The sequence below is a fragment of the Aquarana catesbeiana genome, linkage group LG01, assembly GCF_042186555.1.
Source record: "Aquarana catesbeiana isolate 2022-GZ linkage group LG01, ASM4218655v1, whole genome shotgun sequence".
Lineage (NCBI taxonomy): Eukaryota > Metazoa > Chordata > Amphibia > Anura > Ranidae > Aquarana > Aquarana catesbeiana.
This window is the reverse complement of record NC_133324.1, coordinates 229,773,554-229,793,344: the sequence shown is the minus strand read 5'-3', so window position 1 is coordinate 229,793,344 and position 19,791 is coordinate 229,773,554. Positions and strand designations below refer to the sequence as shown.

The window sequence follows — 19,791 nt, the reverse complement described above, 5'->3', positions numbered from 1 at the left end:
CGATCCACCTTGCTGCAATACATTTGCGGTGGGTGGTTGGCAAGTGGTTCAAGTATAACTAAAGGCAAACTTTTTCTTGAGTAGAGAAGGTTTAGAACAACTGTCAAGTTTTTATTGCTGTCTGTGTCCCCATTAGAGAGATTCGCCCTCACTATTTGTTCTGTTTACTGTTATCACCGAACGATAAAATGAAAGAAAATCACAATTTTTTTTCTCACCAGAGCACAAAATAAGGAAATGGGACAACCAGGGATTTCTTCACTTTGGAGGGATTTCCCCTCACTTTCTGTTTTTAGCTATGGGACAGAAAGTGAAAGGAAATCTCCCCAATGGGACTCAAAATATAAATAATAGAAAAAAATAGGATTTATGACTCTCCCTTTCTCTATCCAAAATGGAAAAAAACATCTTTGCCTTTAGTTCTACTTTAAAGCGGAACTATACTTATCTTTGCTACTCCCTGCTGGCTGCTGACATCTTCTTCCAATCTTCTTCTGGGTACAAATCTTTTCATTGACCAAACCAAAATGATGACACTCCTAGCATGTGGGGGAGTTCCTTCATCTTGGCATTGCCAAAACTGTACACTGAGCTGAACTTTAATGCAGAAAAATCATAGTATCTCTTTTCTGCATTAAAAATCCTTCCACTTTAACCCCCTTAAGGGGCTTAGGATGCAGGGAGGCAGGCTTTTGTCATGTGACCGCCATGACTCGCTGTCACAGTGGCCACATGATTAGAAAGCTCCTGATCGCAAGTGGCAATTGTTAGCTTTCTGTTTGCCGCCAGTAACTGTGCCAGGAACACACAGGACGTGTGCTCTTGGCGCCGCTCTATTTGCACTAATGCACACAAAAATACGGTCCCTTGGTGCCAAGGCCCAACTGCCGAGAGGCCGCATATTTGTGTGCGCTCAGCACCAAGAGGTTAAAGAAATATTAAACCCAAAAGCAAATATTTATTATATTGCAGCTTACCAATTCTTAGATGTAATGGCTGTATTAGTTTTCTTTTTTATGCTTTTTTCTATTCTTATCTGATGATCCAGCCAGCAAGTCTGTTGTGTTTCATAAGCTCAAGCTCTCCAGCAGAATGTATCAGTTTACATGGATGAGGCAAAGCACTTAACACTGGCAGTGGTGATCAAAGTTATCAGCTTTTAATTATTCATGCAAAACCTTGATCCCAAAAGGGAAAAAAAACTGTTTGCTGTAACTGAATATCAAATGTGAGCTGGAGTTTGCTTTCAAGTTATTAGTATATCTAAATCTACTAATATATTTAACCATCCCTTCCCCCCAGACTGACAATTCTGCTGTCTGCTGTACTTCCTTTTATCATTCCTCCAGAGTTGTGTCTTAGTAATACAAGAGGTGTGTTTCTGGCCAGATCATTTAATGAAAATAGAGGGAAAAACCCCAAAGAAAAGAAAACTGATGCAGCAACCACATCTAATAATTTGTTAGCTGCAATACATACATACATAGGTGTGTGCAGGGGTGTGTGCCTGGGCACACCCTAATCACTATGTGTGGTGCCGATTCCCCCTACTGCACAGCCCCCCCCCCTTTGTTGGTCCCCCAGCCCCGCAGTGCTGTTAGCTTCCCTCCTTTCTTCCCCCCTGGCTGCGGGGTATATTCAGGATGGAGAGCAGGGGAAGGGGCTAGTAATTATGGAATTTACTGGCCCCTTCCATTTCTAAATGAACACTGTGAACACACTCGCTCACTGTGTTCATTCATAACTGAAGCATAGTAAACTGTGTTTGCTGTGCTTCAGTTTGTGAATGAACAGGAAGCTGCTTAGCACAGAGCACTTGCCATTCATTCACTCCCCGTGTGGCTGAGGCTGCAGAGAAAGTGATTTGTGTTTGCGCTTTGGGGTACACACCCTAATGCAATAGGCTGCGCACACCTATGCATACATACATACATATAGTACATATCGGGGTTGATTTACTAAAGGCAAATAGACTGTGCACTTTGAAAAGTGCATTTGCACTGTGCACTTGCTCCAGAGCTTAATAAATGAGCATGCTGAATTCCATCATCCAATCATATACAAGCAAAAATGCAATATTTTCTATTTTCCTTGCATGTGATTGGGTTCTCTTTGCAAATTGAGGCCTTACCTCATTTACTAAGCTCTGGAGCAACTGCACTTGCAGAAGGCAACTGCACAGTCTATTCGCCTTTAGTAAATCAACCCCATAGTTTTGGAAATAAATACCAATTTAAGTCCCCTGATTAGAGCGCCTCCCTGCATACTGTATGGAAAAATGTATCTAAAATGCTTGTGGATATTATGGGAACAAGAACTGATGGTACCTTTTTAAATCAGATATTTTACAAATGCAAAAATGTCCTAATGAGAACTGTATAAGAACATTTTTCTTTTTTCTCTAATCTAATCCTTCTCTAAACTGCCTTGTAGACTAACCTAATCAGTATATTTTACACTATGTATGCACTAGATTTTGAAAGATGAATCTAAATAGGTTTATTTTGACACATCTCTGAGGTATATTATGGTTTTATACATCAATCGTGTGATGGGAAGCAAGGAAAATCCTAGCAGACTGGGCTTTTAGTCAATACTCAATGACAATTCACCCTCAGGATGGCCGCACTGAATAATTAATACATGACAAATCCAGAGATTGTAAAGGCACATCTTCTGACAATCCGATCTAATATGACAAGCACACAAGCTGCTAAGGGTGATATGGTAAGACAACAGGTTGGCTTAATCAGCAATGTTTTGACGTACCTGATCACATTCCAGGTATGGATTGTTCAGGACCACAGGCATGTTGTTGTTATTCCTCCATACATCATTTAGGACTGGGTCATTTCCTGCTGATTTCTGCAATCTTCTAAAAGACAAACATAGTGCACCTAAATCATCTGAATTTATATTTAATGTAACTCATTAAAGTGTAATATTAACCACTGTAAATACATATGCATAGAAACCAAACTGCTGTGCTAGACATTTTCAATTTGAGTCACACAAGTCTTTAGGAACGTTCCATTTAAAGAGTAGGTACTCTCGCAGAGCAGTCATCCTTAGTGGGCCGCCCCTCCCCATGCGGATCATTTTCTACACATGGCACTGGACAGTCTTTCTTATAAAAATCTGATGGGACCTCTCCCCCCTGCACACATTGTTCAGTTAATTAGAAGGCCCTTATGCAACATGTCAACCTGGTGATGGACCTGCTATTGAGGTGTCAAGAAAGTTTGCATGGAGATAGACAGGGCAGACAGTGAAGATCTCTAGAGGAAATTTGGAAAGGTAAGTATATTATTATATTATTAGCATGGTGAGGCCTGCAAAGCATGAGTGCACATATTCTTTCAAGGAAAATTCAAGTCGTTTTTATTCTGCAGGTGTAGGGAGATTAGTGTAGTACCACATGCCCTTTGTTAAACATGTGGCTGCCTGCTGCTCAGAACATTTCTGTCAGTGGCGGCCCATCCATTAAGGGCATGCAGACACCACCCCCTCTATCACTCCACTCCCATATGTATCATGGATTCATGGCTGCCATGGACACCCGCTATTTAGGCGTCCAGCCCCTTTTAGGACGCCAGGCACGTGAATTACAGCGGCGGGGGTGTTTTCTTTAAGCACCTGATTAGAGCCATAGGCTCTTATAGGCTTCAAAATAGGGTGGACTCGGAGCGCAGAGCATTGGAGCCCACCCAGATGTGTTAGAAAAGCAAATTAATATTCACTTTTCTATCACTAAACCGCCTCTTCGCCAATCAGAAAACGCGGGTCTGATACCTGTCACCTGATTGGCTGAAAGGACAGGCAATCCTATTAGATGCCTAGCAGGAAGAAAAAAGCCTGACCCACAGCTCGCCGCCGTCACTCGCTGCCTGACCCACCACCAAGATGGGGTAAGTGCCGGTCAGACAACGAGCGGGAGAGCGGGGGGTACTCATTAAATGCTGCCGGGGGGGGGGGTCACAGTGGCTGCAATGGATGGGCACAGTGGCTGCTATTGATGGGCACAGTTGCTGCAATGGATGGGCACAGTGGCTGCAATGAATGGGCACAGCGGCTGCTATTGATGGGCACAGTGGCTGCAATGGATGGGCACAGTGCCTGCTATATATGGGCACAGTTGCTGCAATGGATGGGCACAGTGGCTGCTATTGATGGGCATAGTGGCTCCAATGGGTGGGCACAGTGGCTGCTATTCATGGGAACAATGGTTGCAATTGATGGACACAGTGAGGTTGCAGTTGATAGGCACAGTCGTTGCAAATGATGGGCACAGTGGTTGCAATTAATGGGCACAGTGGTTGCAATTGATGGACACAGTGAGGTTGCAATTAATGGGCACAGTTGCTGCAATTGAGGGGCACAGTGGCTGCAATTGAGGGGCACAGTGGCTGCAATTGTTGGGCACAGTGGCTGCAATTAATGGCACAGTGAGGCTTCCATTAATTTTTTTTTTCAGAATTTTTCAGTTTGTCTGCGCCCCCCCCCCCCCCCCAAATATTTTGAGCATCAGTTGCCACTGATTTCTGGGTAACCACCTTCTGCTCTGCAATGTTTGCATCAAAATAGTTGGGCTCATGAAAGTCTTTAGGCTGGGTTCACATACAATATATGTGGTGTGGGACACCACATGTGTTTTGGATAGGAATCACAGAGCATTCCAAATCAAATCACATGCAATTCTTTGCAGTGCAATTTGAGCCCATTCATTTTGTATGGGCTCAGTTTGCACCCCACAAAAAAGGAGCAGGCATCTTTTTTTTTGCCGTATTAGAATCGGATCACATGGGTGTTCACACCCACGCAATCTGATTCTTGCAATCACACTGTGTTTTGCAATCTGTTTTGGTGTGTCATTCATTTAACATTGACACCGGTGGCCGATCACATAAATACAGTGCAATTTCAGTGTCTTGCGGGAAACGCTCAGGATTCGCTGCATTTTCCACACCGCATATATGTGAAACAAGACGACTTCTCAAGCTGCCAGCTTGCTGCAGATTAGAGGGCAATGGTGGGAAGAATGCCAAACAGTGGGGAATGCCAAGTTTTTAAAAACAGGTATCTAGTAAAAAATGCCACAGAGGTAAGCCTTTACATATTATGCTTACCCTAGGACTTCTGAAGAATTCAACTCCCTGTCATTCATCTATAAAGCTATCTTGTTGCCATCCAAAAAAACACCATAAAGAAATAGCACCCAGAAAAAAAAAATAATTGTCCCACTGACCACACAGCTTGGCTTTTTTTTTCCACAAACTCATTTATCTAAGCCTACCTTAAAGCCCAAACTTTATAGTTCCAACTGTTTATATTTCTTTAATGTTTGTGAATGAGTTGGAAAGAGTAAATAGTTTAATAAAGATGTATAGCTGTCCATGAACCTATAACCTCATGTCTTGTCTCTTTAAAATAACTTGACACAGGTTATAACCATTTCATAGGAAAAAGGGTCTTCCTGGTGCCAACCTGGAAGCATAAATAGGGTAATAGACCTACTTCTGCTCACAGGACCAATGCCAAGCTATGATGAGAGCTCTGATGAAGAAGGGACGTGCCCTTCGAAACGCGTTAGCTGGTAGTGATGCCTGTATGTTCCTCTAAGACCTTTGGAAGGCTTCGCTCATCATTATAACCGCTTGCTGATAGTCGCTGTTTGATTTTTACGGCACCTGGTTTTACAACTGCTTGTGAGTAATTTCTTTTATCATTTTATTCAATAAATATTTTACAAAAGATAATGAACATGGCCGGTGCGCCCCTCTCTCTTTTTATTTCTTTGTCTGCTAGGATTCCCCCTTGAGGGCAGCAAGGCCTGTGTCGTTTTACCATCTGTCTGGTTGACCACTTGTGCGCAGGAGTCATTTTCTTTTTCTGTATAAAGTGCTGATGCCTGTACAACAACCCATTCCTCACTTTTTTTTTTTTTTAAAAATAGAATAGAATATCATTTTTCATTTTGCTACATTCTTTGTCTCTACTAGAATATTGATGAGAATTTATAAAAACCTGACTCCACTCTGTTCCAGAGGCACAAGCAAAATTAGCCAATTTTGTTCAGCAGGAATAGATTTGTAAATAGACAGTGGTTATAGATTTTTTTTAAAGACTTTAAACGCTTTGCAGAACTTTAAATTGAATATTTCCTATGCGTTTTGAGTGTATTTTAGCTTTATTGTTTGAATTGTATTCTTCATTTTTTAGATTATTTAGGCAATATGAAAAATTGCAACTTAAAAATGTTAAAGAAACCATGCACAATATTTTATTGTTATTTAATGTTATTTGGGAAAATATATACTCAAAATATGCTATCCCTTTATTTTTTACCAACTTTTAAAGCTACTATTTTTCTGTTTTCTACATTTAAAAAAATGCCTATTTTTAAAATAAAGATTATTTGTGAATAATGCAAAATGTTTAAAATATTTCTAAAGTTAGTCTTTTAAATAAAATAAAGGTAATATTAAAATATTAAAACGCAGGGCAAAACACTATATATTTGCAACAGGATGCACTGACAAAGAAATACCTATATTTTCATACATTGAGGTGCGCTGAATGGGCTGCTTACACAATGCGCTTAAATGCACAAAAACCTATGTGTTGCAGTGCACTGTATTATGGTGCGAATGGGGCCTTATTTTTTCTTTAATGTTACAGTATTAGTAAAATAGTGAATGGCAATTTTTGGTAACAAATCATGTCGTATTTTGTACACTATTAACTTATGGCTCATGGTACTGACCTCCTAGCAAGCCATTTTGACATATAAGAATTGCTGTGTGCTGCCTTATCAGTGTCCTGCTTCTCTATAAACAAGCACTTTTCAATATACTGTTGTTTGTGTGTTTTACAGAAGTGGGTAAGCTAGCCTCAGTGAAGATATGCTTTTCCCATACAGTGAGCAATGCACACATACATAGTAAGCCCCATATTATTAGAAGGACCGGACAGACTATGACAACATGCAATGTGCAAATAGCAAGTGAAAAAAGGGTGTTCCAATTCTAAATAATGTAGCGCTACCCCTGTAGGAGCCGCTGGATATTATGGGTCCTTTGTTTTTTTACTTTATTCTCTCGACCTTCTCAAGAACCTCATCCCCTCTGACACACCAGGTTGAGTGTATAAACATACAACATCACAGGAATCACTGAAAGTAATACTTAGTACCCAATATTAGTGCTATATCCAAGAAAACAGGCACCAAACAAAGTATAGCCAAAATTAATATATTGTCACCTGGTATGGTTGGTAACTAGGCAAGCATGAATCAGATTAACAAAGGTAATAACACAATTTGTCATACAAAGTGAATAACAGTAGGGACTGGATATAAAATTACATTTGGCATCTAGATCAGCATAAACAGTAGCACGGCAACCTCAAGTGCACCAGTGAGCAGTAGTACAGTTTCATCTTTTCAGTGCCGGAAACTAAACTGGCAGAGCGCATTTAGGGCGGCAATGCTAGTCCTAGACTGACTGGGTATGCACTGTCCAAAAGAAAAGGAGGATGATATCGGAGAGGGCAGGGAAGCAAAGGGGGTTTGCAGAATAATTATTGTGGGAGGGATGTTCTTTTGCAGGCTCTCGTTTAGGAGTGTTGGTGCACTTAATGACAGCCCCAGTTACTTGCATACAGTATAAGTACAGTGTAGTCTCGGCAAAGGTGCAAGGTAGATGCTGTTCAGATGTGGTAAAGATTTGGTATAATGTGGTATAGGATTGGTAAAGGTGCAGTCTAGGTTTGAAATAAGTGCAGTATAGAGTGCAGTATAGGTGCAGTATGGATTGGTTACACTTGGTGTCTTGCTCTTAGTGGCTCAGTCCCTGCTAGGAGTCCCTGCTTTACTTTGCTACAATGTAAAGTAGTGAGTGTACAGTTTGTATAACAGTGTAAATTTGCTGTCCCCTCAAAATAACTCAACATGCAGCCATTAATGTCTAAACTGCTGGCAACAAAAGTGAGTACACCCCTAAGTGAAAATGTCCAAATTGGGCCCAAGGTGTCAATATTTTGTGTGACCACCATTATTTTTCAGCACTGCCTTAACCCTCTTGGGCATGGAGTTCACCAGAGCTTCACAGGTTGCCACTGGAGTCCTCTTCCACTCCTCCATGATGACATCACAGAGCTGGTGGATGTTAGAGAACTTGCGCTCCTCCACCCTCCGTTTGAGGATGCCCCACAGGTGCTCAATAGGGTTTAAGTCTGGAGATTTGCTTGGCCAGTCCATAACCTTTACCCTCAGCTTCTTTAGCAAGGCTATTAGTTGTCTTGGATGTGTGTTTGGGGTCGTTATCATGTTGGAATACTGCCCTGCGGCCCAGTCTCCAAAGGGGGGGATCATGCCCTGCTTCAGTATATCACAGTACATATTGGCATTCATGGTCCCCTTAATGAACTGTAGCCCCCCAGTGCCAGCAGCATTAATGCAGCCCCAGACCATGACACTCCCACCACCATGCTTGACTGTAGGCAAGACACACTTGTCTTTGTACTCCTCACCTGGTTGCCACCACACACGCTAGACACCATCTGAACCAAATAAGTTTATCTTGGTCTCATCAGACCACAGGACATGGTTTCAGTAAACCATGTCCTTGATTTGCTTGTCTTCAGCAAACTGTTTGCGTGCTTTCTTGTGCATCATCTTTAGAAGAGGTTTCCTTCTGGGACGACAGCCATGCAGACCAATTTGATGCAGTGAGCGGCGTATGGTCTGAGCACTGACAGGCTGACCCCCCTCCCCTTCAACCTCTGCAGCAATGCTCTGGATAAGAAGCTGAGCACGTGCACTCAACTTCTTTGGTCAACCATGGCGAGGTCTGTTCTGAGTGGAACCTGTCCTGTTAAACCGCTGTATGGTCTTGGCCACCGTGCTGCAGCTCAGTATTAGTGTCTTGGCAATCTTATTATAGCCTAGGCCATCTTTATGTAGAGCAACAATTCTTTTTTTCAGATCCTCAGAGAGTTCTTTGCCATGAGGTGCCATGTTGAACTTCCAGTGACCAGTATGAGAGAGTGAGAGCGATAACACCAAATTTAACACACCTGCTCCCCATTCACACCTGAGACCTTGTAACACTAACGAGTCACATGACACCGAGGAGGGAATATGGCCAATTGGGCCCAATTTGGACATTTTCACTTAGGGGTGTACTCACATTTGTTGCCAGGAGTTTAGACATTAATGGCTGTGTGTTGAGTTATTTTGATGTGACAGCAAATTTACACTGTTATACAAGCTGTACACTCACTACTTTAAATTGTAGCAAAGTGTAATTTCTTCAGTGTTGTCGCATAAAAAGATATAATAAAATATTTACAAAAACGTGAGGGGTGTACTAACTTTTGTGAGATACTGTATATCTGCTGTTTGAAACTACAACTCCCAGGACTCTCAGGCCTGAGTCTATAGGCTTACTTGGCTTTCGCACTCCCCTAGCTGGCCAGAGGAGAATGGTGCAGCATAACATCAGTATCTCAGTAGAGGGAGAGAAGACTAAAAGGCAGTGTCTTCTTCTCCATATTGGTGTAGCCCAGCACCTGGCTACAGTTATATATTAACATTTATTAAATATATTAACAGGGTGAAAAACAAAACACAAGCTTCAAAACAATATCCATCAGTGATTATGACTCTGTTTAAATGCTGTAATGAAAACTTGCTCTGGCAGCTTATCATACGTAATTATGGAGACTTAGCAAACTAAGCAGTAGTTTCATCAAGGCAGATTAATGTTCAGGGAGTAATCAGAGCATAAATTATACCTTTATTGGATAAATGATGCTTGTTAGTAAAAACGATCAGCGATAGGAGATCTCTGATGCTTCCCTCAGGCGAAAATACACTAGAGGTGAGATATGACTCCTACAGCAATTGCCCGAACCAATACGTGTGATAGAAAAAAAAACCTTATTTCTGCAGGAACAGGCTGCGATGTTCTTTGTGCTCCAGTGACTTGCTAACAAACAAGTCCTGAATCCACTTTAAAAATCGTGTGTAGTTACTAATCATTTAGATTTATATAGCATCAATATGCAATCCTTCACTGAGCATATAGAACCATTCAGATAAATCCTTTGCTATAAAAGAAAGTCCCTTCCTCTATGGATGAGCTCAATGATTTAACTTATTCAGTACTGGAAAAAAAAATCCAACATGCTAAAAGGTGCATTTTTACCTGAATATACACTTAAAACCCTCTGAAAGTAGAGAACATATAGAATAAAATGATTGTAGGTGCATTGTTTTATTCCACATGATGTAAGGGAAATTGTTTATTAAATCTATATTTTCAGCAAAAATACATTTAAATGATTTTAGTGTACACAAACACAATAAAATCTCAAATTTTTCTGTAAAATATAAAAGATGAGACTGACTCAAATAAATATATACCAAATATGTAAAGACTTAAAGTGGAATTTATGTTTAATGTCACTTTAAATATTTAGGTCCAAGCTGGCCCAGATGAATTATTTCTATTACAGAACAATGTGGCCTCTCAGTATGTTGTAATGGACTGTAGCAGTGGCGGCCGCTCATTAGGGGCGCTTGGGTTCCACCCCCGAACCATGCGCCTGGCCCCCTAATCTACATGCAGGGCGCCGGATGCATGGATTTCTATGGATTTGTTTTTTTTTGTTTTTTTTTTAGAAGCACAAGATTAGTGCCTGAGGCTCTAATTGTCTTCAAAAAAGGGTGGGCTGGGTGCACAGAGCACTGCGCCCTGAGCCCACCCTGTTGTGTGACATTAGCAAATTAATATTTGCTAATGTCTTCCTGCTTCTCCTCCCAGACAATCAGGAAGCGGGGCCTGAGACCCGTTCGGCTGGGAGGAGAAGCGACAGCCGGCGGGACACAGAGGAGACGGAGGGGGGCATACACTACCGCAGCTGTGACCTGCACGGGGGAAAGTGCAGGGCTGAAGGGGGCCTAGCGGATGAGAGGGCGAGTGGGTGACTGGGGGGGGTGGGCGTTGTTGTTAATGGTGTGTGGTGGTGGGCTCGAGCAACAGGGTGGGGGGGGGGAGTAATGTGGGGAGGTGGGCTGGAGTGACGGCAGGTCTGCGGTCAGGTCTGTCTGCTGCCCCCCCCCCCCCAACCATTGGAGTACCAGCCACCACTGGAATATAGTAAGGGGCACTGGGGTTGATTTACTAAAACTGGAGAGTGCAAAATCTGATGCAGCTCTGCACAGAAACCAGGTTTTATTGTCAAAGCTTAATTGAACAAGATGATGTTTGAAGCTGATTGACTACAAGGTACAGCTTCACCAGATTTTGCACTCTCAAGATTTAGTAAATCAACCTCACTGTGTTCTAGCGGCAGTATGGCCAACTTCCTATATGCTGCCAGATATAAAGAAAGTTGGGCCTATGCCGGCCATACACGGTTCGAATTTCGAAAGAATTTTCCTTCGAAAATCGTATGAAAGAATTTTTGTACGAATTTCACACCATTAGTGGGCTGCAACAACGGCCGATCTTCGTGCGGCAATCAAATTTGAGGAATCGGACATGTTGGAAATTTTTTGAAAAATGATGGGAGAATCGTGCGAGAAATGTGATAAGAAAAGAAAATTCATGGAGAGAAAAGAAGATTCCCACCCACGAAAATTCTTTTCTGTAGCAACATGAGGTGAAATTGAAGGCTTTCGAAAATCAATGGTGGCATCATCAGATCACAAAAGAAACGAACTTTCTGATTTTGAAAAGAAAATTCGTTCGAAATTCGACCATGTATGGCCTGCTTTAGTGCTGCTCCGCTAATCAGGAGAAGCCTTGTATTATCAATGAATACAAGGCTTCCTAGCCTTCCTATGATTGGCTGAGGTGAAGATCATGACATAATCTTCCCTCCTCTCCACATCCGCTAATCAGAGTAAGGCCATGTTTGACTGCTTAACTAGGGGAAAAACGTTTTTCCATCATCAGAAATACAGTTATTTTATCAAGTTATTTTAGTAATGCTGAGAATGTGATGTTGGTATCCTTGCCCCATTGGTTTTATGCTGCATCCGGGATGATGGATTTGTCCACAGGATGATGCACCTGGATTGGGGGGGGGGTTTTCTCTGGATATTTCTCTAGTTTAATATGTCTTTCCTATTACTCCCGCCCTGCGTGGCGTGGTTTTGTCTACTCTCTTTTTGTGCTTTTGTGTTTTTTATTATATGCAAGATTAATAAACATATAAACATATTTTCATATTGCCACAATATTCTAATTTAGATTATGATCACTAAAACATGGATGAATTATGTATAAAAGAGGAGACTCTTGTTTTTGCTGTCAAGATTTGCAGGCTCCAGGGTTGTAACTCGGCCTTGACTAAATATCAGATATTTTTCATACTTTTTTAAATAGACAACTAATCATACTGAATTTTTTCAGGAAAAACGAAGGTTCTCACAGCTGTCAGGGTAGTTAATATTCCTCAGTTTTCTCATAATCTCCCACACTAACATTCGCCGACAATACTACAGTAGAAATACAGGCTTGCTCCTGAGCTGGCTCTGTGAGTTCATAGACACACACATTGCGGCTTGGCCCTTAATTTGTCCATTGAAGCCCATCAATTAAGACCATACTATACAGTAGTGGACAACACATGTGCATAAATACATACTGTAAATAAGACCTGCCTGGATGTGGGCATGTTGAATATTAATCTGAAATATCCTGACACAATTAGACATACGGTCAAGGGAGTTGATTTATTAAAGGCTATGAGACTGTTCACTTTGAATGGGAAGTTGCACTTTGTAACAGAATTTTCTCTAGAGCTTAGAGCTTACAAAGAATACCCAATCACATGCAAGGAGAATAAAAAAAGCAGATTTATTTCACATATGATTGTATGATGGAAGTTAGCAGAGCTTCACCTAATTTTCTAAAATTCAGGGCAAAGTGAACACTTTGCCTTTAATAAATCAACCCCTAGTTTTATGGAGCTTTCTACAAAGATGTCAGAGAAATAATTCCTTTAAGGCATCCACTGCTGATTATTTGGCGCCATTAATGTAGGCTATAGACAGGCAGATATCTCCTAAATATAATGGATATTTGCCAATGTTTCTTTTTTAACTTACCTAACAAAGTCAAACAGCATGAGAGTGGGTATTGCAATAAACATCTTTCTTGCCTTTTCACCCAATGGACTAGGTCCCACTTGCATTTTACAAAGAGCAAACATATTTTTTTTCAATGTGTTCTTTCTATTAGCCTATAAAGATAATCGTACACATTCCAGTCCCCACCAGAGTGTTGCTTTGCCACAGTATAGCAGCATGATCTTTGCTTCATTTTTGTGCATTCTGTTGCTAAAAACCAAATAATGACACTAACATATATATGGCAACTATAGAGGTCTTCCTGTGAATTTCTGTGTTTCCAACTCATGAACACTCATACCTGATGACTGCATTACTGCATTACAGTACATGCTTACCACACTTCCATGAAGGACTACAGGCACATTTAATTATTTAAACACATTATTTATTTGCAATTATAATTTGACGCTGTGGTCAAATAACTCCTGACTCCTCCATGGCTGATGTTGGGGCTATGGCATGAATAGATGTGGACAAGGAGGCAGGTTTATCTACTCTGGCAACTGCAGGGGACTGAACACTTGTCTCTGCCTGCGTGACAGAGGATGAGGAGGATGAGGAAGGTTTACTAGGCCAGTCCACCACCTCCTCTCCATGCTGTGGCTGGATAGCATGGGCAAACTCACTAAACAGAGAAAATGATGCCCTGCCTGAGGACTGACCACCACGTCTACCTTTGCTTGTGGAAACATTTGTTTCTGCCCCCTTACAGTGCCAAGGGAATGTCTGCCTCTCCTTGTTGTCCTCCCAGACATTATTGGGAGGGAGGGGGCGGTGCTTAAAAGCAAATGTAAAGAAGAAGTGGAAATCTGTATGTAGATGCACTTTAATCAATGTAAAATGGTGTTTGGTGCACTTTAATTTGAGTACTCACACTACACAGACACACTCCACAGATACACTTTAATTTACTACAATATAACGCGCCAAATGTACAGTAATGCACAAAACGATATGGCGTTAAACTGGCAGTAACGCACACAGAAGTAAATGCCGTTAAACTGGCAGTAATGCACACAGAAGTAAATGGCGTTAAACTTGCAGTAATGCACAAAACTATATGGCGTTAAACTGGCAGTAACGCACAAAACTATATGGCGTTTAACTGGCAGTAATGCACACAGAATTATATGGCGTTAAACTGGCAGTAACGTACAAAAAACTATATGGCGTTAAACTGGCAGTAATGCACAAAACTATATGGCGTTTAACTGGCAGTAATGCACACAAAACGATATGGCGTTAAACTGGCAGTAACGCACACAGAAGTAAATGCCGTTAAACTGGCAGTAATGCACACAGAAGTAAATGGTGTTAAACTTGCAGTAACGCACAAAACTATATGGCGTTAAACTGGAAGTAACGCACAAAACTATATGGCGTTTAACTGGCAGTAATGCACACAGAACTATATGGCGTTAAACTGGCAGTAACGTACAAAAAACTATATGGCGTTAAACTGGCAGTAATGCACACAGAAGTAAATGGCGTTAAACTGGCACTAGCGTACACAAAAGTAAATGGCGGTAAACTGGCAGTAACGCAATCAAATAGACAATGTTCAACCGTCACTACACTGACACTATCTGTACTGTCCCTACTCTAGCTATACAATAATGTCAAGATTACTGACACGGTCTCACTACATTACACTGGAACTATTTGAGCTGTCCCTACTCCACACTAATGTATGTATGAATGACACAGTCTCACTACACTATAGTGAAACTATCTGAGCTGTCCCTACTGCACACTATGCAAAGCTGAATGATAGTCCTCCTCACTACACTCACACTATCCCTAGACACTAAACTAATATTCTACACTGACAATTGAAGCAAAATAGCACAGTATAGCACACTAACTGAATGAATATGAGATACAACAGTCTGTCACATTAAACAAACAAATGTGAAAAGACACATAATATCAAAGCGGCGCTCCTGTCAAATTGCTGAGAATTGACACAATTGCATATAGGGTAAATGCACATAAAGTTGCTAAACATTGAATCGCGGATCTGACAAGTGCTGAAAATTGACACAATTGCATATAGGGTAAATGCACATAAAGTCGCTAAACATTAAATCGCAGATCTGACAAGTGCTGAGAATTGACACAATTACATATAGGATAAATGCACATAAAGTCGCTAAACATTAAATCGCAGATCTGACAAGTGGATAAACATGAAGGTAAAGTTTGTGGCTAGCTTCATAAGTGAATGAAGAAGTGGAGATGGTTGGATAGTGCACCAATCACCGTATTCAAACCCGTGCTCCACAAGCCCCTCTGGGGTTCAAACTCACCACAAAGTTGCAGATAATAAGCATTCACGATCTCCCACTGATTTACTGCTGGGCCGGCTTGGATCTCAGTGGGAGATCGTGAATGCTTATTATCTGCAACTTTGTGGTGAGTTTGAACCCCAGAGGGGCGTGTGGAGCACGGGTTTGAATACGGTGATTGGTGCACTATCCGACCATCTCCACTTCTTTATTCACTTGCCACGAACTTTACCTTCACTTTTATCCACTTGTCAGATCTGCGATTTAATGTTTAGCGACTTTATGTGCATTTAACCTATATGTAATTGTGTCAATTCTCAGCACTTGTCAGATCTGCTATTTAATGTTTAGCGACTTTATGTGCATTTACCCTATATGCAATTGTGTCAATTCTCAGCAATTTGACAGGAGCGCCGCTTTGATATTATGTGTCTTTTCCCATTTGTTTGTTTAATATGACAGACTGTTGTATCTCATATTCATTCATTTATTTTTTAGTTTAAGTGGCAGCCAGATTTTATATTTCTCTCTTATTGTGATTAATCACAGTGCCAGCATGTGTTAATCTGTTTGGAAACTCATTGCGCTGGGTTGGAAGGAGATAAGTGAGCCTAGTTTTATTTCTTTCCTCTTTTTTTTTTTTCATAGCACACTAACTAACTGATAGCACTGAACAGAGCCCTGTTCTATCTCTCTCCATGCCAAAATCACACTGAAAATGGCTGCCATTGAAAGAATACTTTTATACTGTGGGGCGGGAATGAGCCATGATTGGATAAAGTCACAATGACTGTTCAATCATGACTCTGACAGTGCTCTGTGCCCTGATTGGCTGAAGCTTTCACTGCGTCAGCCAATCAGGGATTGCAATGCACTGTTCAGTGCCGCAATGCATTGTGGTCGGTTCGGGGCGGGGGGGCGAACGTCCAAACAACGAAAGTTCGACCTGAACTTATGCTCGGTGCCGAAACGTTCGCCCATCCCTATTTATTACTAAATTCTAACCTTCAAATGCTGCTTGCGCCTGCATGCAGCCTGTAGCTGCAGTCAATCCCTTCTATGGAAGGCAAAGCACAGGCATGTCTGCGATGTTTCTAGAAGGCAGAGCACAAATGTGTCTTCTTTAACTGACCAGGCATGTGATCATCCTCATATGTCATTTGTAATAGTGAAGGGGAACACAAAGGCTAATGGAATATGTACCCCCGAAACTTATGATCATGTGATGCTCAAGAGCACATTCCCCAGCTGAAAGTTTTTACAATCAGGTATTAGTAGGATGGAGGGTGCGGTTGAGAAGAGGTATTAACCACTTGCCGACCAGTCGCCCTCATTATACTGCGGCAGGTTGGCAAATCGCCATAGGTGTACGCCAGCCGCTTTAAGAGCTCTAGGGGGCATGCGCACGCTGCCGGAGGCATGCGCCCACAGCGCAACGGCGAAGCCCATGCACGTGGCCGGCAACCATGATGTCCGCCGGTGACCCGCAATCACTCCTCAGAGAGCCAGAATGGGGATCTGTCAATGTAAACAGACAGATACCCCTTCTGTCAGGGAAGTAAAGAGATCTGCTGTTCCTAGTGATCACGAACAGCGATCTCTCTCTACTACCTGTCAGTATACTGCCCCCACAACACCTCCCTAAGGAACACTTAACCCCTTTTATCTCCCCCTAGTGTTAACCCCTTCCCTGCCAGTGACATTTATACAGTAATCAGTGGCTATTTTTAGCTCTGACCGCTGTATAAATGTCACTGGTCCCAAAGTGTCTGATCTGTCCATTGCAATGTCACAGTCCTGATAAATATTACCGTCATTGCTAGTAAAATAAATAAATAAATAAATAAAAATGCCATAAATATATCCCCTATTTTGTAACCAATCAATATATGCTTATTGCGATTTTTTTTACCAAAAATATTTAGAAGAATAAATATTGGCCTAAACTGATCAAGAAATTAGTTTTTTGGGGTGGATATTTATTATAGCAAAAAGTGAAAAATATTGTTTTTTTTTTTTCAAAATTGTCAGTCTTTTTTTGTTTATAGCGCAAAAAATAAAAACCGCAGAGGTGATCAAATACCACCAAAAGAAATTCTCTATTTGTGGGTAAAAAAGAACAGAAATTTTGTTTGTGTACAACGTCGTATGACCACGCAATTGTCAGTTAAAATGACGCAGTGCCATATTGCAAAAAAGGGGGTAAATCTTTCCGGTCCTTAAGTGGTTAATACACTATATTGCCAAAAGTATTGGGACATCTGCCTATACATGCCCATGAACTTTAATGGCATCTCAATATTGAGTTGGCCCACCCTTTGCAGCTATAACACTTTCTACTTTTCTGAGAAGGCTGTCCACAAGGTTTAGGAGTGTGTCTATGGGAATGTTTGACCATTCTTCCAGAAGCGCATTTTTGAGGTCAGGCACTGATGTGGATGAGAAGGCCTGGCTCGCAGTCTCCACTCTTATTCTATCAAGTTGAAATCAGGACTCTGTGCAGGCCAGTTGAGTTTCTCCATCCCAAACTCGCTCATCCATGTCTTTATGGACTTTGTTTGAGCACTGGTGTGCAGTCATGTTGGAACAGGAAGGGGCTTTCCCCAAACTGTTCCCACAAAGTTGGAAGCATGAAATTGTGCAAAATGTCTTGGTATGCTAACGCCTTAAGAGTTTCCTTCCCTGGAACTAAGGGGCCAAGCCCAACCTCTGAAAAACAATCCCACACCATAATCCCCCCTCCACCAAATGATTTGGACCAGTGCACAAAGCAAGGTCCATAAAGACACGAATGAGCAAGTTTGGGGTGGAGGGACTTGACTTGTCTGCACATAGTCCTGACCTCAACCCAACAGAACACCTTTGGGATGAATTAGAGCAGAGACTGCAAGTCAAGCCTTCTCGTCCAACATCAGTACCTGACCTCACAAATGCGCTTCTGGAAGAATGGTCAAACATCCCCATAGACACACTCCTAAAACTTGTGGACAGCCTTCCCAGAAGAGTTGAAGCTGTTATAGCTGCAAAGGGTGGGCCAATGCAATATTGAACTCTACAGACGAAGACTGGGATGTCATTAAAGTTCATGTGTGTGTAAAAGCAGGTGTCCCAATACTTTTGGTAATATAGTGTACGTGGGGTTGGGCACATTTTTGTAAATAATTAATTATAGATTTGCTTTGAATTATCCAATGGCTTTAGAACCACTTTAGGATTTTCAATGAAGTGAATTTATTTAACTGGATGTGGTCAATTTGACAGGCCTTTGTGATGGCATAATGTGTTTTCACCACTTCTAATTTTCTGTCATATCTGATATGTGCTCCATTCATTTTCATAGGATAGTTATAGGCTGTACCAGATATTGGATAAACTCCTTGACTCCTCTGAAAATACATTTGTATGTGTTCTTACAGTAATATATAATAGCAATGAGCTCTGTGTCTTTATTCTTGCTTCAAATCTTTCCTCAAGCTCACTTGATACAATACAGCAAGCAATTAAATATTTAGGAACTGCTGTCATGATGCGCGGTTTGGGGACATGTTAAACAATTAACCCAGCCATCACCACAGGCTGAATATCTATATTAGCACTTATCTGGCTGCATTAAGTGTCATTCTGTTGTGTGGTTTAACTCTGATCCGTGATATCCTGTTTTTTTTTCTTTTTTGGTAACATACTGCGAGACATCACAGTGTCGCCTTCAGGGGATGAAAACTTACTTGATTGGAACTAATACTTAACAGAGGGGAATTCGCACATCATTGTTACAAAGTACTTGGAAGTGACTTTCACCATTGCGCACAAGATTCGCACCGACGATCTCGATAATAATAAGATTTTTTGCCCTTTTCTGTACCGAATATTGCAGTTTGTGCTATTTGTCAGAAACATTAATAGGATATGGCTGTCTAAATGGTAGCTTCTTTATCACCTGATTGCTTGAACACACTGCAGATTTTTCTCTTGATTCAACCATTATCTTGCTTTTAAAATGTATGTAAACCTTAACTATGAAATTCTTCTATTTGATCCCTTGTTAAATCCACAATCTGTTTCATACGTGCAAACAAAAACCTATTGATCCTTCCAAAAATCTTGTGAGCTGACAACTTCCTGAACTCTCTGAACTTTTACCTGTAGGATCATTAGGTGAAAATAAAGCGAGAAAGGAGCCAGCCCATCTAAGGACAGGTAAGCTGCAATATATTACAACTGTATTCTTGAATTTAGATACAATTTAGCACAAACAGTAAAAGAATCGCTGCTTTCTTCATGGTGAAAAAGGAATTAGAGCAGGGGTAGGCAACCTTTTGAGCATAATGTGCTGAAAAATGTTTTCAAAGAAATTGAGCG

The 19,791-nt window shown here is 41.2% G+C and overlaps 1 protein-coding gene across 6 annotated transcripts in view; it reads right to left on the bottom strand.

The window, feature by feature from the left end:
• Positions 1–19,791, bottom strand: part of NOS1 (nitric oxide synthase 1) — a 445,094-nt gene that overhangs the window by 95,228 nt on the left and 330,075 nt on the right. For 5 of the 6 annotated variants that reach the window (XM_073625687.1, XM_073625734.1, XM_073625696.1 and 2 more), the window contains one exon: positions 2,770–2,875. In XM_073625687.1, the coding sequence (XP_073481788.1) occupies positions 2,770–2,875 (106 nt within the window). The remainder of the gene's footprint in view (positions 1–2,769; positions 2,876–19,791) is intronic. The other variant, XM_073625724.1, reaches the window with a different exon arrangement.